The sequence below is a fragment of the Lutra lutra genome, chromosome 4, assembly GCF_902655055.1.
Source record: "Lutra lutra chromosome 4, mLutLut1.2, whole genome shotgun sequence".
NCBI classification, from domain to species: domain Eukaryota; kingdom Metazoa; phylum Chordata; class Mammalia; order Carnivora; family Mustelidae; genus Lutra; species Lutra lutra.
Genome location: NC_062281.1, coordinates 79,024,450 through 79,043,880, shown reverse-complemented (window position 1 = coordinate 79,043,880; position 19,431 = coordinate 79,024,450). Strand labels below are relative to the sequence as shown.

At 40.2% G+C, this 19,431-nt stretch overlaps 2 protein-coding genes across 6 annotated transcripts in view; one reads left to right on the top strand and one right to left on the bottom strand.

The window, feature by feature from the left end:
• Positions 1–7,649, top strand: part of RGS20 (regulator of G protein signaling 20) — a 77,171-nt gene extending 69,522 nt beyond the window's left edge. The window contains 2 exon segments of the mRNA XM_047725877.1: positions 3,702–3,936; positions 6,482–7,649. Coding sequence (XP_047581833.1) covers positions 3,702–3,936; positions 6,482–6,670 — 424 coding nt within the window. The 3' untranslated portion in view covers positions 6,671–7,649.
• Positions 1–19,431, bottom strand: part of TCEA1 (transcription elongation factor A1) — an 80,185-nt gene that overhangs the window by 15,920 nt on the left and 44,834 nt on the right. Inside the window, exon 10 of one of the 5 annotated variants that reach the window (XM_047725880.1) lies at positions 17,210–18,811. The exons of 3 other annotated variants lie outside the window; for them this stretch is intronic. In XM_047725880.1, coding sequence (XP_047581836.1) covers positions 18,803–18,811 — 9 coding nt within the window. In that variant the 3' untranslated portion in view covers positions 17,210–18,802. Of the gene's footprint in view, positions 1–17,209; positions 18,812–19,315; positions 19,340–19,431 lie in introns of those variants that run through there. One more of the 5 variants, XM_047725881.1, reaches the window with a different exon arrangement.

The following is a 19,431-nucleotide window of genomic DNA, read 5'->3' as shown; positions in this document are numbered from 1 at the left end:
TTATTTGACAGAGAGAAATCACAAGTAGGCAGAGAGGCAGGCAGAGAGAGAGGAGGAAGCAGGCTCCCTGCTGAGCAGAAAGCCTGATGTGGGGCTCGAACCCAGGACCTGGAATCATGACCTGAGCCGAAGGCAGCGGCTTAACCCACTGAGCCACCCAGGCGCCCCTTGTGTGTTTGTTTTTAAGTAGGCTCCACACCAAATGTAGGGCTCAAACTTACAACCCTGATATCAAGAGTTGCATGCAGTACGGACTGAGCCAGCCAGGCACCTCTGCTCTCTCTTATTTAAAAAAAAAAATGTACTAGCAATTGCCTTTAAGTTTTTCAGAATCATCCTTTAATATGTATTTCTTAAAACTGACAGGAATAAAAAAGTATCTTTTGACTCCTCATATTTAAGGAACATAATTTAGGATACTTAGCCACACCAATTTAACTTTCTGAAAAAAATCCAAGATTTTTATGTAGATTACTTTAAGTTACTATTTTTAAATTATGTTTTCAACATCTTTTAAAACATTTTCTTTCAAAACTAATTTCCCTAAATATAAAGGATATTTTGTTTTCATACACAATGCTTTTTTACATAATAAAAAGTCTACCCACTATAAAAATAAAACCCAAACACTACAAAAGTTTTGCAATAAAAACTCAGTCTTCCTTTTTTTCTAGACCTTGTCCCAATCTCCAGATATAACTGCCATCATGGGTTTTTTTTTAATATGTCCTCAAAGGAATTTTCTATGCATTTACACATAGTTGAACAGAAATGGGATCCAACTATACACAATGAAGCTAATTTGGAAACTAAACCTGAAACTATTGTTTCAATATCCTTTTTGGGGGGGTCTGCTTACTTCCTTCTCTCCATAATCTACTTTCTCTGGTCTTAAAACTTTCATGTATGCTTCACTGCTGGTTCATTATAATCCATCTTCAAGATGTGGTTTCAAGAAAAGGACATAGAATTTCCACTGTGAACCTCTATATATGTGAGTGTGTTGTTGTTTTTTTTTTTTTCTATGACCTTCACACAACTAGGACAAGTATCCACATATCAAATTTTGGGGTATACATCTTCTACCCCTCCAAACTAAATACAGAATTTTTGGCAGTGTGGCAGAGTAGATCACCAGAGGGGCTTCCCAATGTGGAACAACATATTTTGCATTATTCCAAAGCTTTTGCATCACTGGAATCCTAGAAAGTAAGGAAAATGACAAGTACCTGAAAAACCAAAGTAAATTTAAAAAGTAAGCAAAAACCTGAGAGATGAGACTGCTAAGCACAGGAATGAAGGGTTTTCTCTGAGAACAAGTACAGAGCAGGGTGGGGACGAGGTGTTGAAACTGAGATCCCAGATTAAGCCCTGATTTATGAAAGGAGCCCAGGTAGTCCTGGGTCAGTTACACCTCCTAGATCTCAGGAGAAGCCAACACACAACCTCGCTGGAGGAAAGAAAATATACCCAATTTTGACTCTTAGTTTTCTAAAGCATAAGACCAACCAGAATCTAAACTAAAACTTAGAGGACACAACCTACAACCCGTGAGTCTGTAGAAACGATGCTTGGATTTAGAGCCCCAAGGACTTTCAGATATTAGAATCATCTATAAAAATATATAAAATAATGGTTTCTGAAACATATAAAGCAATCAAAGATGGAATCACAAAAATAAGTGAGCAGAATCCAACTATCAGAAGTGTCCAGGAGGACTGTGAAGTTGTACTATAGTTTTGCATGATGTCACCTTGGGGACACTGGACAAATGACACATGGGATCCCTCTGTATTATTTTTTCTTATTTCTGTTTTTAATATTGTTTTTCTGAGGCCAGAAGTCCAAAATCAAGATGTCAGCAGGGCCATGCTCTCTGACGGCTCTAGGGGAGACCTCTTCACTCTTAGAGCTCCTCTGATGACTCAGGAGTCCTTGGCATTCCTTGGCTTATAGACGCGTCATGCCAATCACGTGACCATCCTTCCCCAGTGTGTGCCTGTCTCTGTATCCAGATTCCCCTTTGTTGTTGTTTTTTTCCTTAAGATTTTATTGATTTATTAGAGAGTGAGAGAGAACAAGCAGGGGGACCAGTAGGCAGAGGGAGAGGGAGAACCAGGCTCCCTGCTGAGCAGAGCCTGGACTGGATCCCAGGATTCGGGAATCATGACCTGAGCCCAAGGCAGACACTTAACCAACTAAGCCACCCAGGCGCCCCCAGATTCCCCTTTGTATAAAAATATCAGTCCACTGGGCACCTGGGTGGCTCAGTCATTAAGCATCTGCCTTCAGCTCAGGTCATGATCCCAGGGTCCTGGGATTGAGCCCTGCATCAGGCTCAGTAGGAAGCCTGCTTCTCCCTCTCTCATTGTGTCTCTGTCAAATAAATAAAATCTTTAAAAAAAAAAAAAAAAGAATATCAGTCCACTGGATCAGGGCTCATCTTAATCACCTCATCTTAACTTAGTTAAATCTACAAAGACTCTATTTCCAAATCCAGTGACATTCTGAGGTACTAGAGTTACGATGTCAACATATCTTTTCTTAGGGGATAGTACTCAGCTCACAACACCCTCCTACAAAATAAACACTAAATTCAATGGGTTTTTACAGATTGGTTCCACAAAGCAGTTCTGGAATTAATCATTCCAAGGTTATACAGGTTGTGTATAACTACCCAAATGTCTCAGAAATCAATTCAACAGGGATACCGAAATCAGATGAGGACAGTACAAGATTGGGAAGTTGGAGATAAATCCTGAGTACTCAGGAACTCGCCACATGGAGCCATGCGGGCAAATCTTCGAAACTTAGTGTGGGGTGACAGAACCAAGTGGCAGAAGAACGTAGCGTCGGCCATTTTTATAAAGTGAAGTAAAAAAAACACTGAAGGATATATTCTTCAGGGATAGCTACCTACATAAACACGATGAAAAGGAAGGTGGGGGGGAGAAATATTTAATAGGGATCATTGTTGGACAAATGATGCTTTCTGACCTCAATATAATTAAAACATAGGTAAAAATGAACTAAACCAGGGTGGGTCCAAAGTCAAACCCAGCAGTTCCCTCAGGGTGGGGAGTCAGGAGAGCGGGGTGCGGCCAGGGGACTGCAGGAGGCGCAGCTGGTGGTGAGGAGCTGGTTCTCACGATGAATACTGAACTCCACGGTGTGCTTGTTACCATCCTTTAGAGCTCGCACTTATGTAACCTATTCTTTCCCCTTTCTCTGTAAAATTCTTTTTCAATTTTTAAAAACTTAAAAAAAAATTTTTTTTAATTTTTTAAAAATCTGTGGCTGTTCTGGAAGGTAGTGTGCTAAGGTCTGATGTACTTCTGTCACAGGTCACTGGGAAGCCTTGGTCAGATGCTTCTAGGATTTTTCTTTACTGTTACAATTTTAAAACTTTGTCAGGACTCATCCAGATGTAAATAAGTACATTCTTAGCAGTTCTAACAATCGGTCTGCGAGCACTTAATGGGCAACAGCCGTGCACTCCAGCTGAACAGCTGGAAAGGATCATCCTCATGTGTTTTTGCCAAGGGCCTATGGAAGTGAGCACAGCTCTCTCCTTTCCTAAAAGGGCCAAGGGGCACATTCCCCTCCTCAGAGGGGAAAAGGGTAGGTTTCTAGTGAGGAAATTCAAAGTAACTACTGATAACATAGCTCCCTCTTGCCTCTTTCTTTCCATCTCTGCTAAGCCCAAGTCCCACCCTGGAGGAAGTCAGTGCCTGGGCTCAGTCCTTCGACAAGGTAATGCTCACTCCAGCGGGAAGGAATGCTTTTCGGGAATTCCTCCGAACAGAGTTCAGTGAAGAAAATATGCTTTTCTGGATGGCGTGTGAGGAACTGAAAAAGGAAGCTAATAAAACGATCATTGAAGAGAAAGCAAGGATAATCTATGAAGACTACATTTCTATTCTTTCTCCGAAAGAGGTATGTACCCCCACAAAGGACTTCCTCCTGGGAGGCCCTTGGAAAATGAACACCGTCAGTGTAGGGTCACCGGGCACAGTGACAGCTGGTCCAAAACAAAGATGACTCCACCCGCACTCATTCTATCCAGATGCCTTTGACCGTGGTCCCACACGCGGGCTCTCCGTGGGCCCTGAAATCTGTGAAAGACTTCGTGCCTCTTTTCTGACTTTCACCAGATTCTCCAGAAGGGGGAGTCTATGCATTTTATTGTAAACACTGTTTAAAAACATTAAACCCTGTAAGCATTTCTTTAAAATTGTCCTTTTATTCTGAGCACCAATATTTTTTATAGGTATTTTTATTTGACTAGAAATAGCCTCACTAATATGAGACAGAGATTTTCCCTGAGGTGTCCTTCCCTTAGAGCAGAGAGACTGTCTGGGAGGCATCAGTCAAGCTTCCATCCCCCCAGTTTTTGTTCCTTCGTATCTAAAATCTGTGGGGTCAGGGTGATCTCAAAACCGAGCTCCTTCTTTCTTATTTTTTTTTAAAGATTTATTTATTTGAGAGAGATCATGTGAGTGAGTGGGAGGAGGGCCAGAGGGGGGCAGAGAGAGAGAATCTACAGCAGACTCCCTGCTAAGCACGGGTAGTGATCTCACGACCCTGAGATCATGACCTGAGCCGAAACCAAGAATCAGAAGCTCAACCGACTGTGCCGAGGCAACCCTAGCTCCTTCTTTCTTAAAATTCCAAGTGGAACTCCAAATTCTTTATATTCTTGAGTGGAATAGTAAGGTAGACCAGGGGAATTCGTGGAAGCAGATCATAAAGGCCTCCTGACTGTAAACTTCGGACTTAGCCTCAGTGCCTGGCCAAGTCAATGCCGGGTCTGAAATTGGAGTGTCAGAATGGGGTTTGCTTTAGAAGAAGGCCTCTGGCCAAACAGCGGGGTGGTGTGGAGGGGCACTCGGGAGACAGGAGGCCAATTAGGAGGCCAGTGAACCAATCCAGCAGGAAACGGTGAGTGACCTCCCCAAGGGTCGTGGCAGAGAAGAGGGACGAGGTGGACAGGTCTGAGAGGGGTTAAAGAGGCAGGGTGCCTGAGACTTTGTGACTAAACACAGAGCCAGAGTGAAAAGGATGAGAGGGACTTGGAATTGGATGGAAATAAATCATTCTCTTCCTCCACAAGCTATATAAGAAAGAGATCCAGAGATGCTGGCAATCTGCGTTGAATGCAGAGTTGGGTCTTTGAACAACACAGGGTTAGGGGCACTGACCCCACACAGTCGCTAACCTATGTGTAACTTTGACTCCCCAAAAACTTACCTACTAAGAGCCTACTGTTGACCAGAAGCCTTAGTGACAACACATACATACTTTGTATATGTATTCTATACTGTATTCTTCCATAAAGTTACAGAAAAGAAATTGCTACTCAGAAATCATAAGAGAAGAATATAATTCAAACCCATGTTGTTCGAGGTCAACTGTATTGAGCTACCTATGGGTGGGCACAAGGGGCTTTCCAGGAGGAAAGTGGGTATATGCATCTGGGAAGACAGATCACTGAAGTCAGTATTTACTGATTCAGCTAGTCAGATTTTCAGGTTCATACGAAAGAGTAGCATGTGCATTGTACAGCACTGAAACTACCATGGCCTCCTGGGGCAGAGCGGGTCCGGCCAAGGTCCTTCGCACGGAAGAGAAGATGTGTGAGCTTGGCTCTGCAGCCTGTAGGCATGTTTGTCTGGCATCCTATGGGGAGAGTCTGAGCCCAGTAGCTTGCTCCGGTCTGAGACCGCCTTTTCTAGGATGAGGAAAACATCAGAGAAAGAAGAGCCAATGTCTCCTAAGGACTTAGTGCATTCCAAGCCCTTTAAATAAATTCTCATTAAATCCCCACCAATCAGCATTATCCATCACCATTTTCCTCTTTATGGAGGAGTTCATTAAGGTGCAGCTCACTTTGTCCCAGGCCCCACAAATAAGCAGTGACACATAGCTGGGCTATAAACACTGGCCCGGTGCGCTCACCCCTTCCACAGCGCTCTGAGTTAGCATCCATTCACCAGCCAGCCTGATGCGCATTCCCAGAATCTGCAACTGTGTTCCACCTGGCCACAGCCTGGGACCTCCAGGGGTTAGACCTAATGTTATTAGGAAATTAGCAAGTCTGTTCTTCAGAGGACACAGTACAATCTATTTAAAGAAGGAAAACAATGTTGTGGTTTTCTCGAACAGTGTGATCCCACCAGCACTACCTAGAACTTGTGACAAATACACCTTTTCAGGCCCTTCCCCAGACCCACTGAGTCAGAAGTTCTGCAGGTGGGGGCCAGTAATCGTTTAACAGCCACTCCAGGGGCTTCCGATGCTGCTAAAGCTTGAGAAGCCCCTGCATTATGTGTTCGGTTTCTTTTTCAGCAATTTAGATTTTTGGATGACTTTTTGTTTGGTTTGGGATTTTTTTAAAAAACAGAACAAGCCATTGTGCGTTGGGGATGGATTTCCAAAGATAAATATGTCTAATACCACTCTTATGTGTTTCTACTGACAGGTCAGTTTGGACTCCCGAGTAAGAGAAGTCATCAATAGGAATATGGTGGAGCCATCCCAACACATATTTGATGATGCACAACTCCAGATCTACACCTTAATGCACAGAGACTCCTATCCCCGGTTCATGAACTCTGCCCTTTATAAAGATCTGCTTCAGTCCTTAGCTGAGAAATCAGTTGAAGCATAGGATGTTATCAAATATATTTATTATTAATAAAATAATAAAAGAACTGATGGACTACATCTAGTACAGGGAACTTATAGGTAGTAGTACCTTCTACTAGAGTAATACTTGGGCTGTTTTAATAAACAGATGCTTCCTTTTACAGAAGCCTATATATTCACAATGTAAACTGTGGCCACCTGTACTGATACTTTCGGGGGGGAAGTGGGGTATGGCCGTCTTAGAAAAAGATAGGATAGTTACATTTACGGTCACCGCAGCATGTCGTCAATGGCGCAGAGATACTCTAGAAGACTCCTACTGCCTGGGGCACGTGCGTCCCATTGGAGCCAAGAGGATTGCCTTTGTTTTGCATGAGTGCAGTATCTGATGACTCTCCTCCCAAGGAAAAGGCCTTCAAGTGTTTCTTAGCTACTCCTTCCTTCCGTCTGGCTGCTTTGAATATTTTGCTTCTCAGTGCCATCACAGAACCCAAATTCCCATTTTATAAAGATGTGTCACCACTACTTATAAAATGGAATTCCGCTTTTATCTTAGAATCTGTGTATGTGTGTGCACGTGTGTTTCTAACGGTTAATGAAAGTACTGTGCTCTTAAGTGGATCAGTCGCACCTGTTTGGTAAGAGAAGTAGTGTTTAGAAAATGCATTGGTTGAAAAGTTACCATGATTTTATTATCAGAATCTGCCAACTTAGAGAATGAATTTTTAATTCGCAACTTAGTCCCATTCATAACGGAACTTTCAAATAAGTGTATTTCCATTTTTATTATTCAAAGAAATATGGGCATTTTCAGTCTAAAAAAATAAAGCACAAGAGTTTTATCTCCATTTTTATTCCACATGTTAAATACTGGGGACTCTAAGATGAAGTAAGTAGGGAGATCTGCAAGGTATCATTTAGCTACCAGGCTAGGATTCTGACTTTTTTAAAAGTTTTTTTGAAGATTTATTTATTTATTTGATAGACAGAGGCACAGCAAGAGAGGGAACACAATCAGCAGGAGTGAGAGAAAAGCAGGCTTCCCACTAAGCAGGGAGCCCGATGCAGGACTCGATCCCAGGACCCTGGGATCATGACCTGAGCCAAAGGCAGACACTTAACAACTGAGCCACCCAGGCATCCCAGGATTCCGATTTTTAGATCCCACTATTTATAATTGTAGGCACATGAAATAACTTTAACAACTTCCGGGTAAAACTAGTAGTTTGTATCCCTGAGTCATTCTGACGAAACCCATCACTGCAGTGAATGGGAAAGACATCCAAAATCTGCAACGGTTTGAGTAGTGGGTTAGAAATTACATGCAAGGGGCCCATGGCAGACTTCACCCCATGCGGGGGGGGGGGGGGGGTCTTTTCTTCTGGTTACCCTCACCTGGACTGACGATTTCTTCATTACTCTCTTCAAGCCACAGACTAAGCCCCTTGTCCTCAGTGAAACATCTTAACCTCCTACTTTATGGTGAAAGTGGGTCCCCACCCACTTCATCTTCCCATGTAACCTACAAATATGTCTGGATGGGCATCTGTTCTCACCTCCGCCAGTCCAGTGTCAGAGGATAATGGGCTCTTTTCTCCTTTTCAAGGCATCCTTACATGTGCCTTTAATGCCATAGTCTACAGCCTCATTTTTTCACTAGGCAGAGGTCATAACTGTGATTGGGGTTATAAACTCTGCCCTCTGGTTTACATGTAAGTAAGGATGATAGGTGTCCATGGCTGCTACGGTATACTGTAGCAAGTACTAGAACAGGGAGGAACTGAGAGAAGTCTTGAGGGTCTACAGAAGATTTGGGCAGAGGATGTGAGGGTGTGTGTGTGTGTTGGGACAGAGTTGTAGGGAAGGTATTTGTAATTGAAGCAACCCCATATGAGTCTAGTTGCAAACATGCAGTGTATGACGTGACTGTTAAGACTGATAAAAGATGTCAAGATATCAGTTGGATGTCTCGACCTGGGTGGTTGAGATTTTAGGCTGGATTATTTGGGATTTTTCCACACAAATGAGTAAGATTGCTAGAAGAGTTAGAGTATAAAATGAGCTAAGGGTAAATCCTGGCATCAATGGACCAAGAAATAAGAGTTTCCAAAGAAAATTTAGAAGGATTTGCCTTCTCAGTTCCATTAAGAAAGTGGGGGATATGGCAGCAAGTGAACGGTTGGGGGCACTCCACTCCCTCTATTCCCTCATGCTCCTGTGTCCTCAGTCTGACCTTGAGATTTTCCCACACCACGTGGGTCCTTGGGTTCCCCAATTCGAAAGGAGCCTGTATAACATAACTGCTGACTCCCCTTCCTTTCCCATTAGACTCGGCACTCCCACTGTCTCCATTTGCTCATCTCTGCATGTGCTTCTTGTACCTCCGCAGCACACCCACTCACGTGGCGGGATCTCCACCAGCCCAGCCCGACACCACCGCACTCCCAGTTGACTGCCCAGCTCCCTGACACTGCCCGTGCCTCACTGGAAACACAACTTCCTTGTCTTCTGTGAGGCTTTTGCTGCTCTCTGTGTCGTCCTCTTCTCCCTCTACTCCCTTCCCAGCCAGTGGGGGGCACAGCTGCCAAGGGTTTGGGCTCTGGGGCCAGAATGACTGCTGCTCACTGCTTGATGGTGGCTACGTAGTCTTTCTGGGCCTCTTTCCTTGCCTATACAAACGGGGATAATAATGGTACCTTATCTCTAGCATTGCTGTTTAGATTTTTTCCCCCAAAGGAGATAGAAGTTTACTGAATATAGTGGAAGCAAGCTGCAGGCCTGACATCGAAGGAGACTGTAGGCTTGCTGTGCAGATTCAAACCAACCCAGGTGGGGGTGCCTGGCTGGCTCAGTCAGTAGGGTACAGGATTCTTGATCTCAGGGTTGTGAGTTCCAGCCACGTGTTGGGTGTAGAGATTGTGTAGAGATTATTTAAAATCTTTAGGGGTGCCTGGGTGGCTCAGTCAGTTAAGCATCTGCCTTGGGCTCAGGTCATGATCTCTAGGTCCTGGGACAACCCTAAATGGAGCTCCCTGTTCAACCAGGAGTCTGCTTCTCCCTGTCCCACTCCCCGCCTCTCCTCCTCCCAATTGTGCACTCCTTGCTCTCTTCCAAATAAAATCTTTAAAAAAAAATAATAAAAATGAAATGTTTTTTTAAAGACAAAAAAAAAAAAACCTAACCCATCTAAAATATATTAAGCAGTCACTGGATGTTAGTTATTGCTGTTATTGTCTACTAAATGCCATGGCCTCCAAGGATTAGGTTTTGGCTTACTTTTCTTACTAATCTATATGGTTCCTCTTCTCATTGTTTAAATTACCGCCAACATGTTCATGGCTACCAGATAAGGACCTGGAGTAGACTTCCTCGAGCTCTTTATAATCAGCTGCCTGTTGGACATCTCCCTTTGCATATCCCACAGAGAAGTGAAATTCTTCTTAATTCTGACTTGTCATCCTGCTGCCCCCCTCCCTCCAAGCCTCACCCCTGCCTATCTCCCCAATTACCCAGCCAGTCACCTAAGCTCTTCTCTAAGTGTTAATTTCTCCCTTGTTTCTCCTTGCACAGTCACCAAGCCCTGCTGATCTTAACTCCAAAATATTTCTCATGTGTCTCTTCTGATCCTCATTACCTCACATCTGCCAGTAAGTAGCATTGCCAAGAGCCTCATAAGTGGTTTCCCTGCCCCCATCTCAGCGTTTCAAAGCCACCTTTCAAAATGCCACAAGGTGACCTTTCTCACACATAAATCTGCTCGTCACCCTCCCTCTGCTCCTTAGAATCTTCAGTTAATTCCCAACTGCCCAGAGTACCAATACCAAATTTCCGGTATGAGATACAAGCAAGGACCTCTATATATAGTTGGGTTATGCTTCCTTGCCAACCCTCCACATATACTCTAGAATATATACTTATAGACAAGTATATCCTTTCATAACTGCTCATACTTTCTGCTGCCCCCACCCCTCTCTACAATGCCACCCTTCACTCAGTGAACTGTCATTTTTTTTTTGAACTGTCATTCTTTTAAGATTTACCTCACACATCACTGCCCAAAGGAAACCTTACCTGACCTCTTGATTCATACTTCCATTTGGTGCCATTCTTTAGTATTCTGGGATTTTCCTGTTATCATCTGAGTTTACCAATTATGTTGGCATATCTGTCTTTCCCATTAGACTATAAGCTCCAGAGGCACTGAAAATATACTTTACCCTATATCTAGTTAAAAATAGTATTCAATAAATGTTGTAGAACTGGAGAGTATAGCATGAAACTGAAATTCCCATAGTTATAGAACAAAAATTCCATGCCAAATTTATTTCACAATGTGTCACATCTCAGAAAGAGATCGTCACAGTCCATGTGGCTATAGAGCTCACTACAAACCAATCCGGTGGGTAATCGCTAGTGACATAATCCTGGAGCAGTCCCAAAAGGACCATACAAATTCAATGTAATTCTAAGGTGTTTAAGAATTCTTAAGTAAACTTTGAAGGGATTATTTTGTTGGGATAGACAACGCTCCATTTGGGAAAAAATGGATACATAAACAAATATAAGTTCCAAACTGTTTAAAGATCTAAAATTTTTTTGAAAAGAGAACATTATTAGAATATTGGAAGAAAACATAGGCCATACTTTTGTAACTCAGATGGAAAAGGTCCTCCTCAGCAAAACATAAAACCCAGAAACCATAAAATACTAATAGATTGGATCATATGAAAAAAAACAAATTAAATTCTGTGCCACAAAGACAACATAAAAAGAATTAAAACACAAATATCATGGGGCGCCTGGGTGGCTCAGTGGGTTAAAGCCTCTGCTTCAGCTCAGGTCATGATCCCAGGGTCCTGGCATCAAGCCCCACATCAGGCTCTCTGTTCAGCAGGAAGCCTGCTTTCTCCTCTCTCTGCCTGCTTCTCTGCCTACTTGTGATCTCTGTCAGATAAATAAAATCTTAAAAAAAAACCCACAAATATCAGGCTATAAAACACTAAAGACTACTATGCAGAATGCATTAGGAGTACCTACAAACTAACAAGACAACTCTATAGATTAAAAAGGAAAGACACAATAAAAACAGAACATAATAAATCAACTGGCTATAAACAAGAAAAGATGAGGATAATAAATACAAAAAGATAATCCTATGAATTCAAATTAAAATGAGAGCATACTGGTTACTATTTCCTCCCTAGATTTGCCCAAACCATAAGGTTCAATACCCAGTATTATTAGCAAAGGTGTCAGGAAATGGGCCTTTATATCCTGTTGACAGGTAGATAAACTAGTTTGACGTTTTGGAAAGCAATCTGGCAATATCTATCATATAAATGTGCATATCCATTAGCTAGCCAGCTAAATTGTTAAGAATCTATCCTACAAAACATCAAAGCAATGGGCAAGAGTCTTTTTTTTTTTTTTTAAGATTTTATTTATTTGACAGAGATCACAAGCAGCAGAGTCAGGCAGATAGAGAGGAAAGCAGGCTCCCTGCTGAGCAGAGAGCCCGCCGTGGGCTCCATCTCAGGATCCTGGGATTGTGACTTGAGCTGAAGGCAGAGGCTTTAATCCATTGAGCTACCCAGGCATCCCTGGGGAAGAGTCTTTAAAGAAAATGTTAGATATGTGCATAGACTGCTCTACAGTGAAAATGAATCCCATATATCTATATCCACTCAGAAGCAGTGTTAGGTCAACTGTTTAAGGAAAAAAGCAAATTCTAGGATATGTATGTGTGCCTATTTATGTTAATAATGGCCATTCGAGAGGCATCTGGCTGCCTCAGTCGGTGGAGCATTCAACTCTTGATCTTAGGGTCATGAGTTTGAGCCCCACATTAGCCACAGAGACTTTTTTTTTTTTTTTAAGATTTTACCCATTTATTTGACAGAGAGAGATGCAGCAAGAGAGGGAGCACAAGCAGAGGGAGTGGGAGAGGGAGAAGCAGGCTTCCCACTGAGCAGGGAGCCCAATGTAGGGCTCAATCCCAGGACCCTGGGATCATGACCTGAGCTGAAGGCAGATGCTTAATGACTGAGCCACCCAGGCGCCCCCTTTTTTTAAATGGCCATTCTAAAAAAATTCCCTCACTGACTAAGATGGGTACTACTTCAAGGCCTTTACAAATTATTGTTTGGCCCTTCTTACTCACAATTCTAAGGGAGGATGGTATTACCCTTTACAGAGGTGACGTTCCTCGCTCTAAGTCTTACAGCTAATAAATGGTAGTCAGATTTGAATCTGCGCAGATCAAAAGCCTGTGCTCTTAACCACTATGCAACGCTGATTCCCTAGGAAGAGAACTAGAAGGCCCAGTATGAGCACATACACACAAATACAGACACAGAGAAAATTACAGAGCCAGGGAGATCATTTTTAGTTCATGATTTTGACCTAAAAGACAAAGGTAATAAAACCAGTTTCATAGGTGGTAGTTAAAAGTAGCCTTGACCAATCTCTTCTGCCCTCATGACTCGTGAAGGCTCAGGTAGCCAGTTTTTCTTTTTAAAACATAACATGACAAGCATTTATTAAAAATCAGTCTTCATAAAAAAATAAACTTAAAAAATAAAAATCAGCCTTCATATATAAAAATACTACTACTGTCTTAGATAAGGCAGTTTTTTTTTCCTCCACTAGTTACTGAATTTGGAGCTAAACCATCTAAGCTTTCTTTCCTGGTATGTGCATAAGCGAAAACTTCTATTTTGAGTCATCTAAAGTACAACAGTCACCAAACAGGATTCTTCCTGAATAATGCCAACTTAATCTCATGGGAGATGAAGTGTGGCCTTGGCATTATAAACTATCGACCTGAATTAACTGTCCCAGTGGAATACAGTGGAAAAGCAAATAATCAAAATATTAACTATAAGAAAAGTAGAAGTTAAAACTTGATTAGCCTAAGAATGAGAAGTCTGAGTAAAGGAGTAATTATCTACCTAAGCATAAAAATTTTTAAAACTAACGGTATGGTGACTACAGTTACCAATGCTATATCATATATTTTGGAAGCTGCTAAGAAAGTAGATCTTAAAAGTTCTCATCAGAATAAAGTATTGTAATTTTGTGTGGTAAGTGATGTTAACTACTTATTGTGACATCATTTTGCAAAATATACACATACTGAATCATTACTGTACACCTAAAATTAATACCATATTATATGTCCATTATATTTCAAAATTTTTTAAAATGGGAAGTGGGGTACCTGGGCAGCTCAGTCAGTTAAGGTGTCTGACTTGATTTTGGCTCAGGTCATGATCTCAGTGCTGTGATATCAAGCTCTACATCAGGCTACATAATGGGCATGGAGCCTGCTTAAAATAATTCTCTCTCCATTTCTCTCTGACACTCCCACCCCCCCCAACAAAGAAATAATAAATAAATAAATAATAAATAATAAATAAAGTTTTTAACAGGGAGAAGATTAATAAGCATTTGGTCTCATGGACTTGTTCTGATGAATTTTAAAACAGGATTAGGGCTGAAATCATTAAGAGGGGAAATGATGGACAGATTAGTGAAAAAATCCTGAGGTAAATCAGGCTGATAAATAACTTGTGACTTTAATTGCCCTTCCAGATCACTTAAGCTTCTTCTGCAATTACCTGGATATCTCAGTAGTACTCTCAAAGCTTTTCGTATTCTGACAGCAGTACTTTTATTTAGAATCATTTTACATTTACCCAATTCAAATATTTATCCAAAACAATTTAGGATTTTTAAAAAGTTTTTCAGTTGCTTGTTACAGAAATCTATCTGAAACTAGCTTAAACACAAAGGAAATTGACTGGCTTGCATAAGCAGGAAGTCCAGGGTGGTTCTAGCTACAGCAAGTTCAGATTCAGACACTCAGTGTTATCCAGACCTTCTCCATCTCAACTGCCTTCACCTTCATCACACACAAAAGGACTCGGTATATTGTAGGCAAAATGGTACAACAAGCCCCAGATGCAGCTCCTGCTAGTTTAGCTATTCCAGTAGGGATAGCATTTATCACCTTTCAGAGAGCAACCCCAGAGAAGGGGCATGAGGTGGAGTAGGATGGTGAATGACAGACCCCCAAGGTCAAACAGAAGTGAGAAGGCATCCCCTAAATGAATCAAACAAGATGTCTGGGAACTACTGCCAAAAAGACAAAAGGCAGAGCTAAGCCATTCCATTCCACTGCTTTTATGGTTTGTGCTTTTTTATTTTACATCAGCTATACTTTCAAATGGCATTATTACAAAAATAATTTGGATATATACTGTAAACCATATGTAAGGGTTTAAAAAAACAGTGTTTTGGGGCACCTGGGTGGCTCAGTGGGTTAAGCCTCTGCCTTCAGGCTCAGGTCATGATCTCAGGGTCCTGGGATCGAGCCCCGCATCAGGCTCTCTGCTCAGCAGTGAGCCTGCTTCCCTCTCTCTCTGCCTGCCTCTCTGCCTACTTGTGATCTCTCTCTCTCTCTGTCAAATGAATAAAAAATTTAAAAAAAAAATAATAAAAAAACAGTGTTTTGAGCTGGTCACATGGCATGTCATAGATGAATGTTGTTGCTATAATGTCATGCATTAAGAGGAAAAAATAATAATAATTAACTGTCTTTTTATAGCACCCAAGGAGAGGAATCAGAACAAGTCATTTGAGGTAGTCCTCTGTGCTTTCATTTTCTATCCACTAGTTGGGTAAACAAGTAGAGGAGTACCCAGGTCCACTTGAAAAAAGAAAAAAAAAACTTTTTTCAATTAATATAATAAAAACTGTTACATCACTTTGCAGAATTCAAGTACCAAAAGAGATCTCCCAAGACTCTGGCTTCATTACATTTCTTCCTTTAAGGCTGAGAGTCTAAAACATTGACAACCAATAGCTATTTATCCTACTTCTACAGGTCCTCAACACGTGAGTTATTCCTCACATCTCAGCTCCTATATGGTCAAGAATAAATGTAATGCACAAACACAAAGATAACCAGGAAAAACTACTTCCTGAGCATCTACTATGTGACAAATATACTTCTAGGTGTTAAAGATACAGCAGTTAACAAGTTTCCCATAAAAACTTACTGACTCCATCTTTACTAAGTTAATAGCTATTGTTATCTAGTAAAGCCACATGACTTCCAATACACATCTTTTATTACTTTTGACTGACTTCAGTTAACCTTTCTACAACATAATTCTTCCATTACTACCTAGGAACTTGTCAATCAGTAACTGTACTATTTACTGTAAAGCATCATCTTCAATCCTGGTATTTTTCTTATTTTGGAAACTGACAAAAATGTGTGGTTTTTATGTCAGTGACTATTCACATCGCATTTCCCAGTGGATATTCAACTCTTCTTAAATGGCTAATTTTCTATAGCAGAAATGTGTGTGTGTGTGTGTGTGTGTGTGTGAGTGTGAGTGAGCAGAGCTGGAGGAAGAAGAGCAATTGCAGATTAAAACTCTTTAAACCACAACATTCTAATTGCAGTTTTTATTTTGAGAAGTAAATTCAATTCCAATCCCTGAATTACACTTTGACCTCTAAGAACAATCACTGTGTACCTATAAAAATTCAAAGTATATGTTATTTCTTTCAGTATCTTTTTAACAAAATTATTCTCCATTTGTTATATACAAATTTCAATGTTTGGGTATATATAAATATTTCGGAGTGCCTGGGTGGCTCAGTCAGTTAACTGTCTGACTCTTGGTTTCAGCTCAGGTCACGAGCTCATGGGTCGTGGGATCAAGCCCCGAGTAGGGGTCTGAACTCAGCGGGGAATCTATTTAAGGATTCTCTCCCTCTGCTCCTTCTCCAACTCATTCTCTCTCTCTAATAAATAAATCTTTACAAAAGTATTTCGTCACTTTTGCCATGGCTTACCAAAACTTGTAAACCAATGCTCATCACCTCTGAGCTAGAAAACCAAAATGGTTATTTTCTGCTTTCCCAGGATGGTCCTTCATTAATTCTCACTGCCTATGTTTCATTTAATTCTTTTGTATATTCATTTAACAGTTACTTTTACTTCCCAGTACTTTACAACTGGCCAGTATTTTTCTCTACTAAGACTATGTGGTCTCATATTATGTATGTGCACACACGGGATATGCTTGATGCTCTACTGAGAACCACTCCTCTCCCTCACCAGGAGTCCAGGAAAAGAGAAGGGAAAAACATGTTCTCTGCACTACTGCTCAGTACTAGTCTCTACTTACAACTAGGAAGGCAACACCTAATTAAAACTATCCTCTAAAAACACCTTAGTAGTTGGGGACACTTGAGTGGCTCAGTTAAGCATCTGACTCTTGATTTCAGCTCAGGTCATGATCTCAGTCACGGGATTGAGCCCTACTTTGGGCTCTGCACTCGGCGTGGAGGCTGCTTGGGATTTTCCCTCTCTCTCTACCCCCCCACCGCCCTCCCTGCTCACACCCAGATGCCCACACTCTCTCTCTCTCTCTCTAAAATAAATAAATAAATAAATAAATAACCACCTTAGTAGTTGGGGGGGGGACCTTTGAAACATAAGGTAGAGCAGCTGTCAATATCTAAATAAAATGACAAAATGTGATACATGTTTAATAACAAGAAACTTTATTGAATTACAAATTTAAAAATGGATCACTTAATTTAAAAGTGTGACTATTTTAGTTTTATTCTTCCAAAACTCATTCTTCCAAAAATGCACTTTACTTTTTAAGTGATAAAGTTAATCTGTGAAATAACAAAGTAGAGACAGGATGGTACCAGTGGGTCAATGCTCATATATGGGGTCCTAACATGAACCTTTAATGTTGCTTTCTGTATTACATCAAATTGATCTGCATTTTAAAAATGGGAAAAGGGAGCAAAGGGGAGTGCAAAGCATGTACTGAAGTCTTCCTATAGGAGTATGATAGAATACAGATTTAGCATGATAAAATGTGGCCTTTGTAAAAATGGCCTTTAAGATGTGCTAGAGCAAGTATAACCTAAGGAACATTCCCTAAGGAAATCATTTTTTCTTATTCCTAACAAAACAAATGGTACACATGTAAAAAATAAATGTTAAGTATAAGATCTGTACTGTAAAACCAACTGCATTATAGCCCATATATTTGGTTTGTTGAACAACCTCATTCATTGTGTAACAATAAAAGACCAAATTCAACTCAGGACAAAAATATTTTCTATCAACCTCCATATGGAAAGACCACAGCTCTAATGATTTATATAGTCCTTAAACTTAATCCTTGGTCAGTGAAGATTTCCAAATCAAAAATCAAGTCATATCTGTTTATAGTAACTACACTGTACTAAAATGCTAATATTTCCTTCCAAGTTTGTCTTCCTATGAGGGGAAAAATGGTCAGAAGCTTTCATTCTTTGCCTATGCTGGGATTTATGAAAAACCTACTAAACTACAACAGTGTTCTGCAAAACTAAAATACAACTACAAAGTCAAACAGGTAAATAAACAACAAAACCAAACTGATTTCAACCAAGTCAAGTCATGTTTCCAAAAGTAAAATCTAGTAAGAAGAAGTCATAAACATGTACAAGAAATGATTATCACAGTTAGTTACAAATGCAAAATAATATCTAATTATCCCAGACTTGTGAACATAATAATTAAGATAATCTCATAGGCTAGTTCAAATATTATGTACAATTTAGATAAGCTGGTCAAGTATTATCTGAATACACACCACATCTGACAAACTTATATTACCTTTTCTCCTCCTTTAATATTTGTACGTATGTGCCAATATGGGGGAAAAATGTAATTTCCATTTTTATGTATTAACTGAGAAGAACAGTATTCCTACTGTGTGTGTTTGGACTTTTAAAAAGTTAAGGTTCATTTTTCCTTTTCAAAAGGAAAAAAAAGTAAAAATAAATTGCCAGAAGTTTAACTGATAAGAGTTTAATATCAACTTACATAAAAATGAAAAAAAATGTTTTGAAACAGATACCATACAATTATTATGTGGTCTCCCTACTGATCTGAAACTACAGAAGGCATTTAAGGAAGGAATGCTATGTCAAAAACCAAGACTAACCCAAGGGATGTATGTTACTTTAAAAATCTGATTTGCAGGTAAACTAGATGCTTGGCCTAGTTTTAAAGCTAATTACAAAATCCATTTTTTAATGGTCCAGACATTTTGCCATTTCTTCCAACTCAACAGAACTGTCGAAAAAAAAAAAAAAGTATTTCATGAGATCTTTAAATACAGACAATGGGGTGTACCCCACCCCCCATTTAACATAGTATATACTTAATACTGGTAAAAAAGAAGCATTTTTTAAAAAGATGTTGTACTTCTCAGACATGAACAGACACCTATCCTACATGTTTGTCTTTTCCAATTTACAATCAGTAGGAATATATAACTGAAGAAATACTATCAATTTTTTTTTTTATCAAGTACCCCTCTTCTTAATGTTTTTAGGTTAAAAAAACAAATTAAAAAAAAAACTGAATTCCAATCTTGAACTTCTAGAGTAAGCCATCCTTGGGCATCAGCTTGCTACATTAAATTGACCTTTCTTAAATCCAAGAAGAACTATGTCAAAACTATGCTGCAAACTGCCTGTATTCAAAACCAACTGCAATATGCCCCATAATAATAGAAATCATCATCATCATCATCACTATCATCCATTATGCAAAATAAATCTAAGAGCTATCTAGAAAAGCCAGACTTGCTCAACAGAACTAAAAATAATAAAAAAAAAATGAATGTCCCTCTCTTTAACCAATGTAAAAAACTACTCAGGATGGGAGACACTATTTCAAATCATGACACT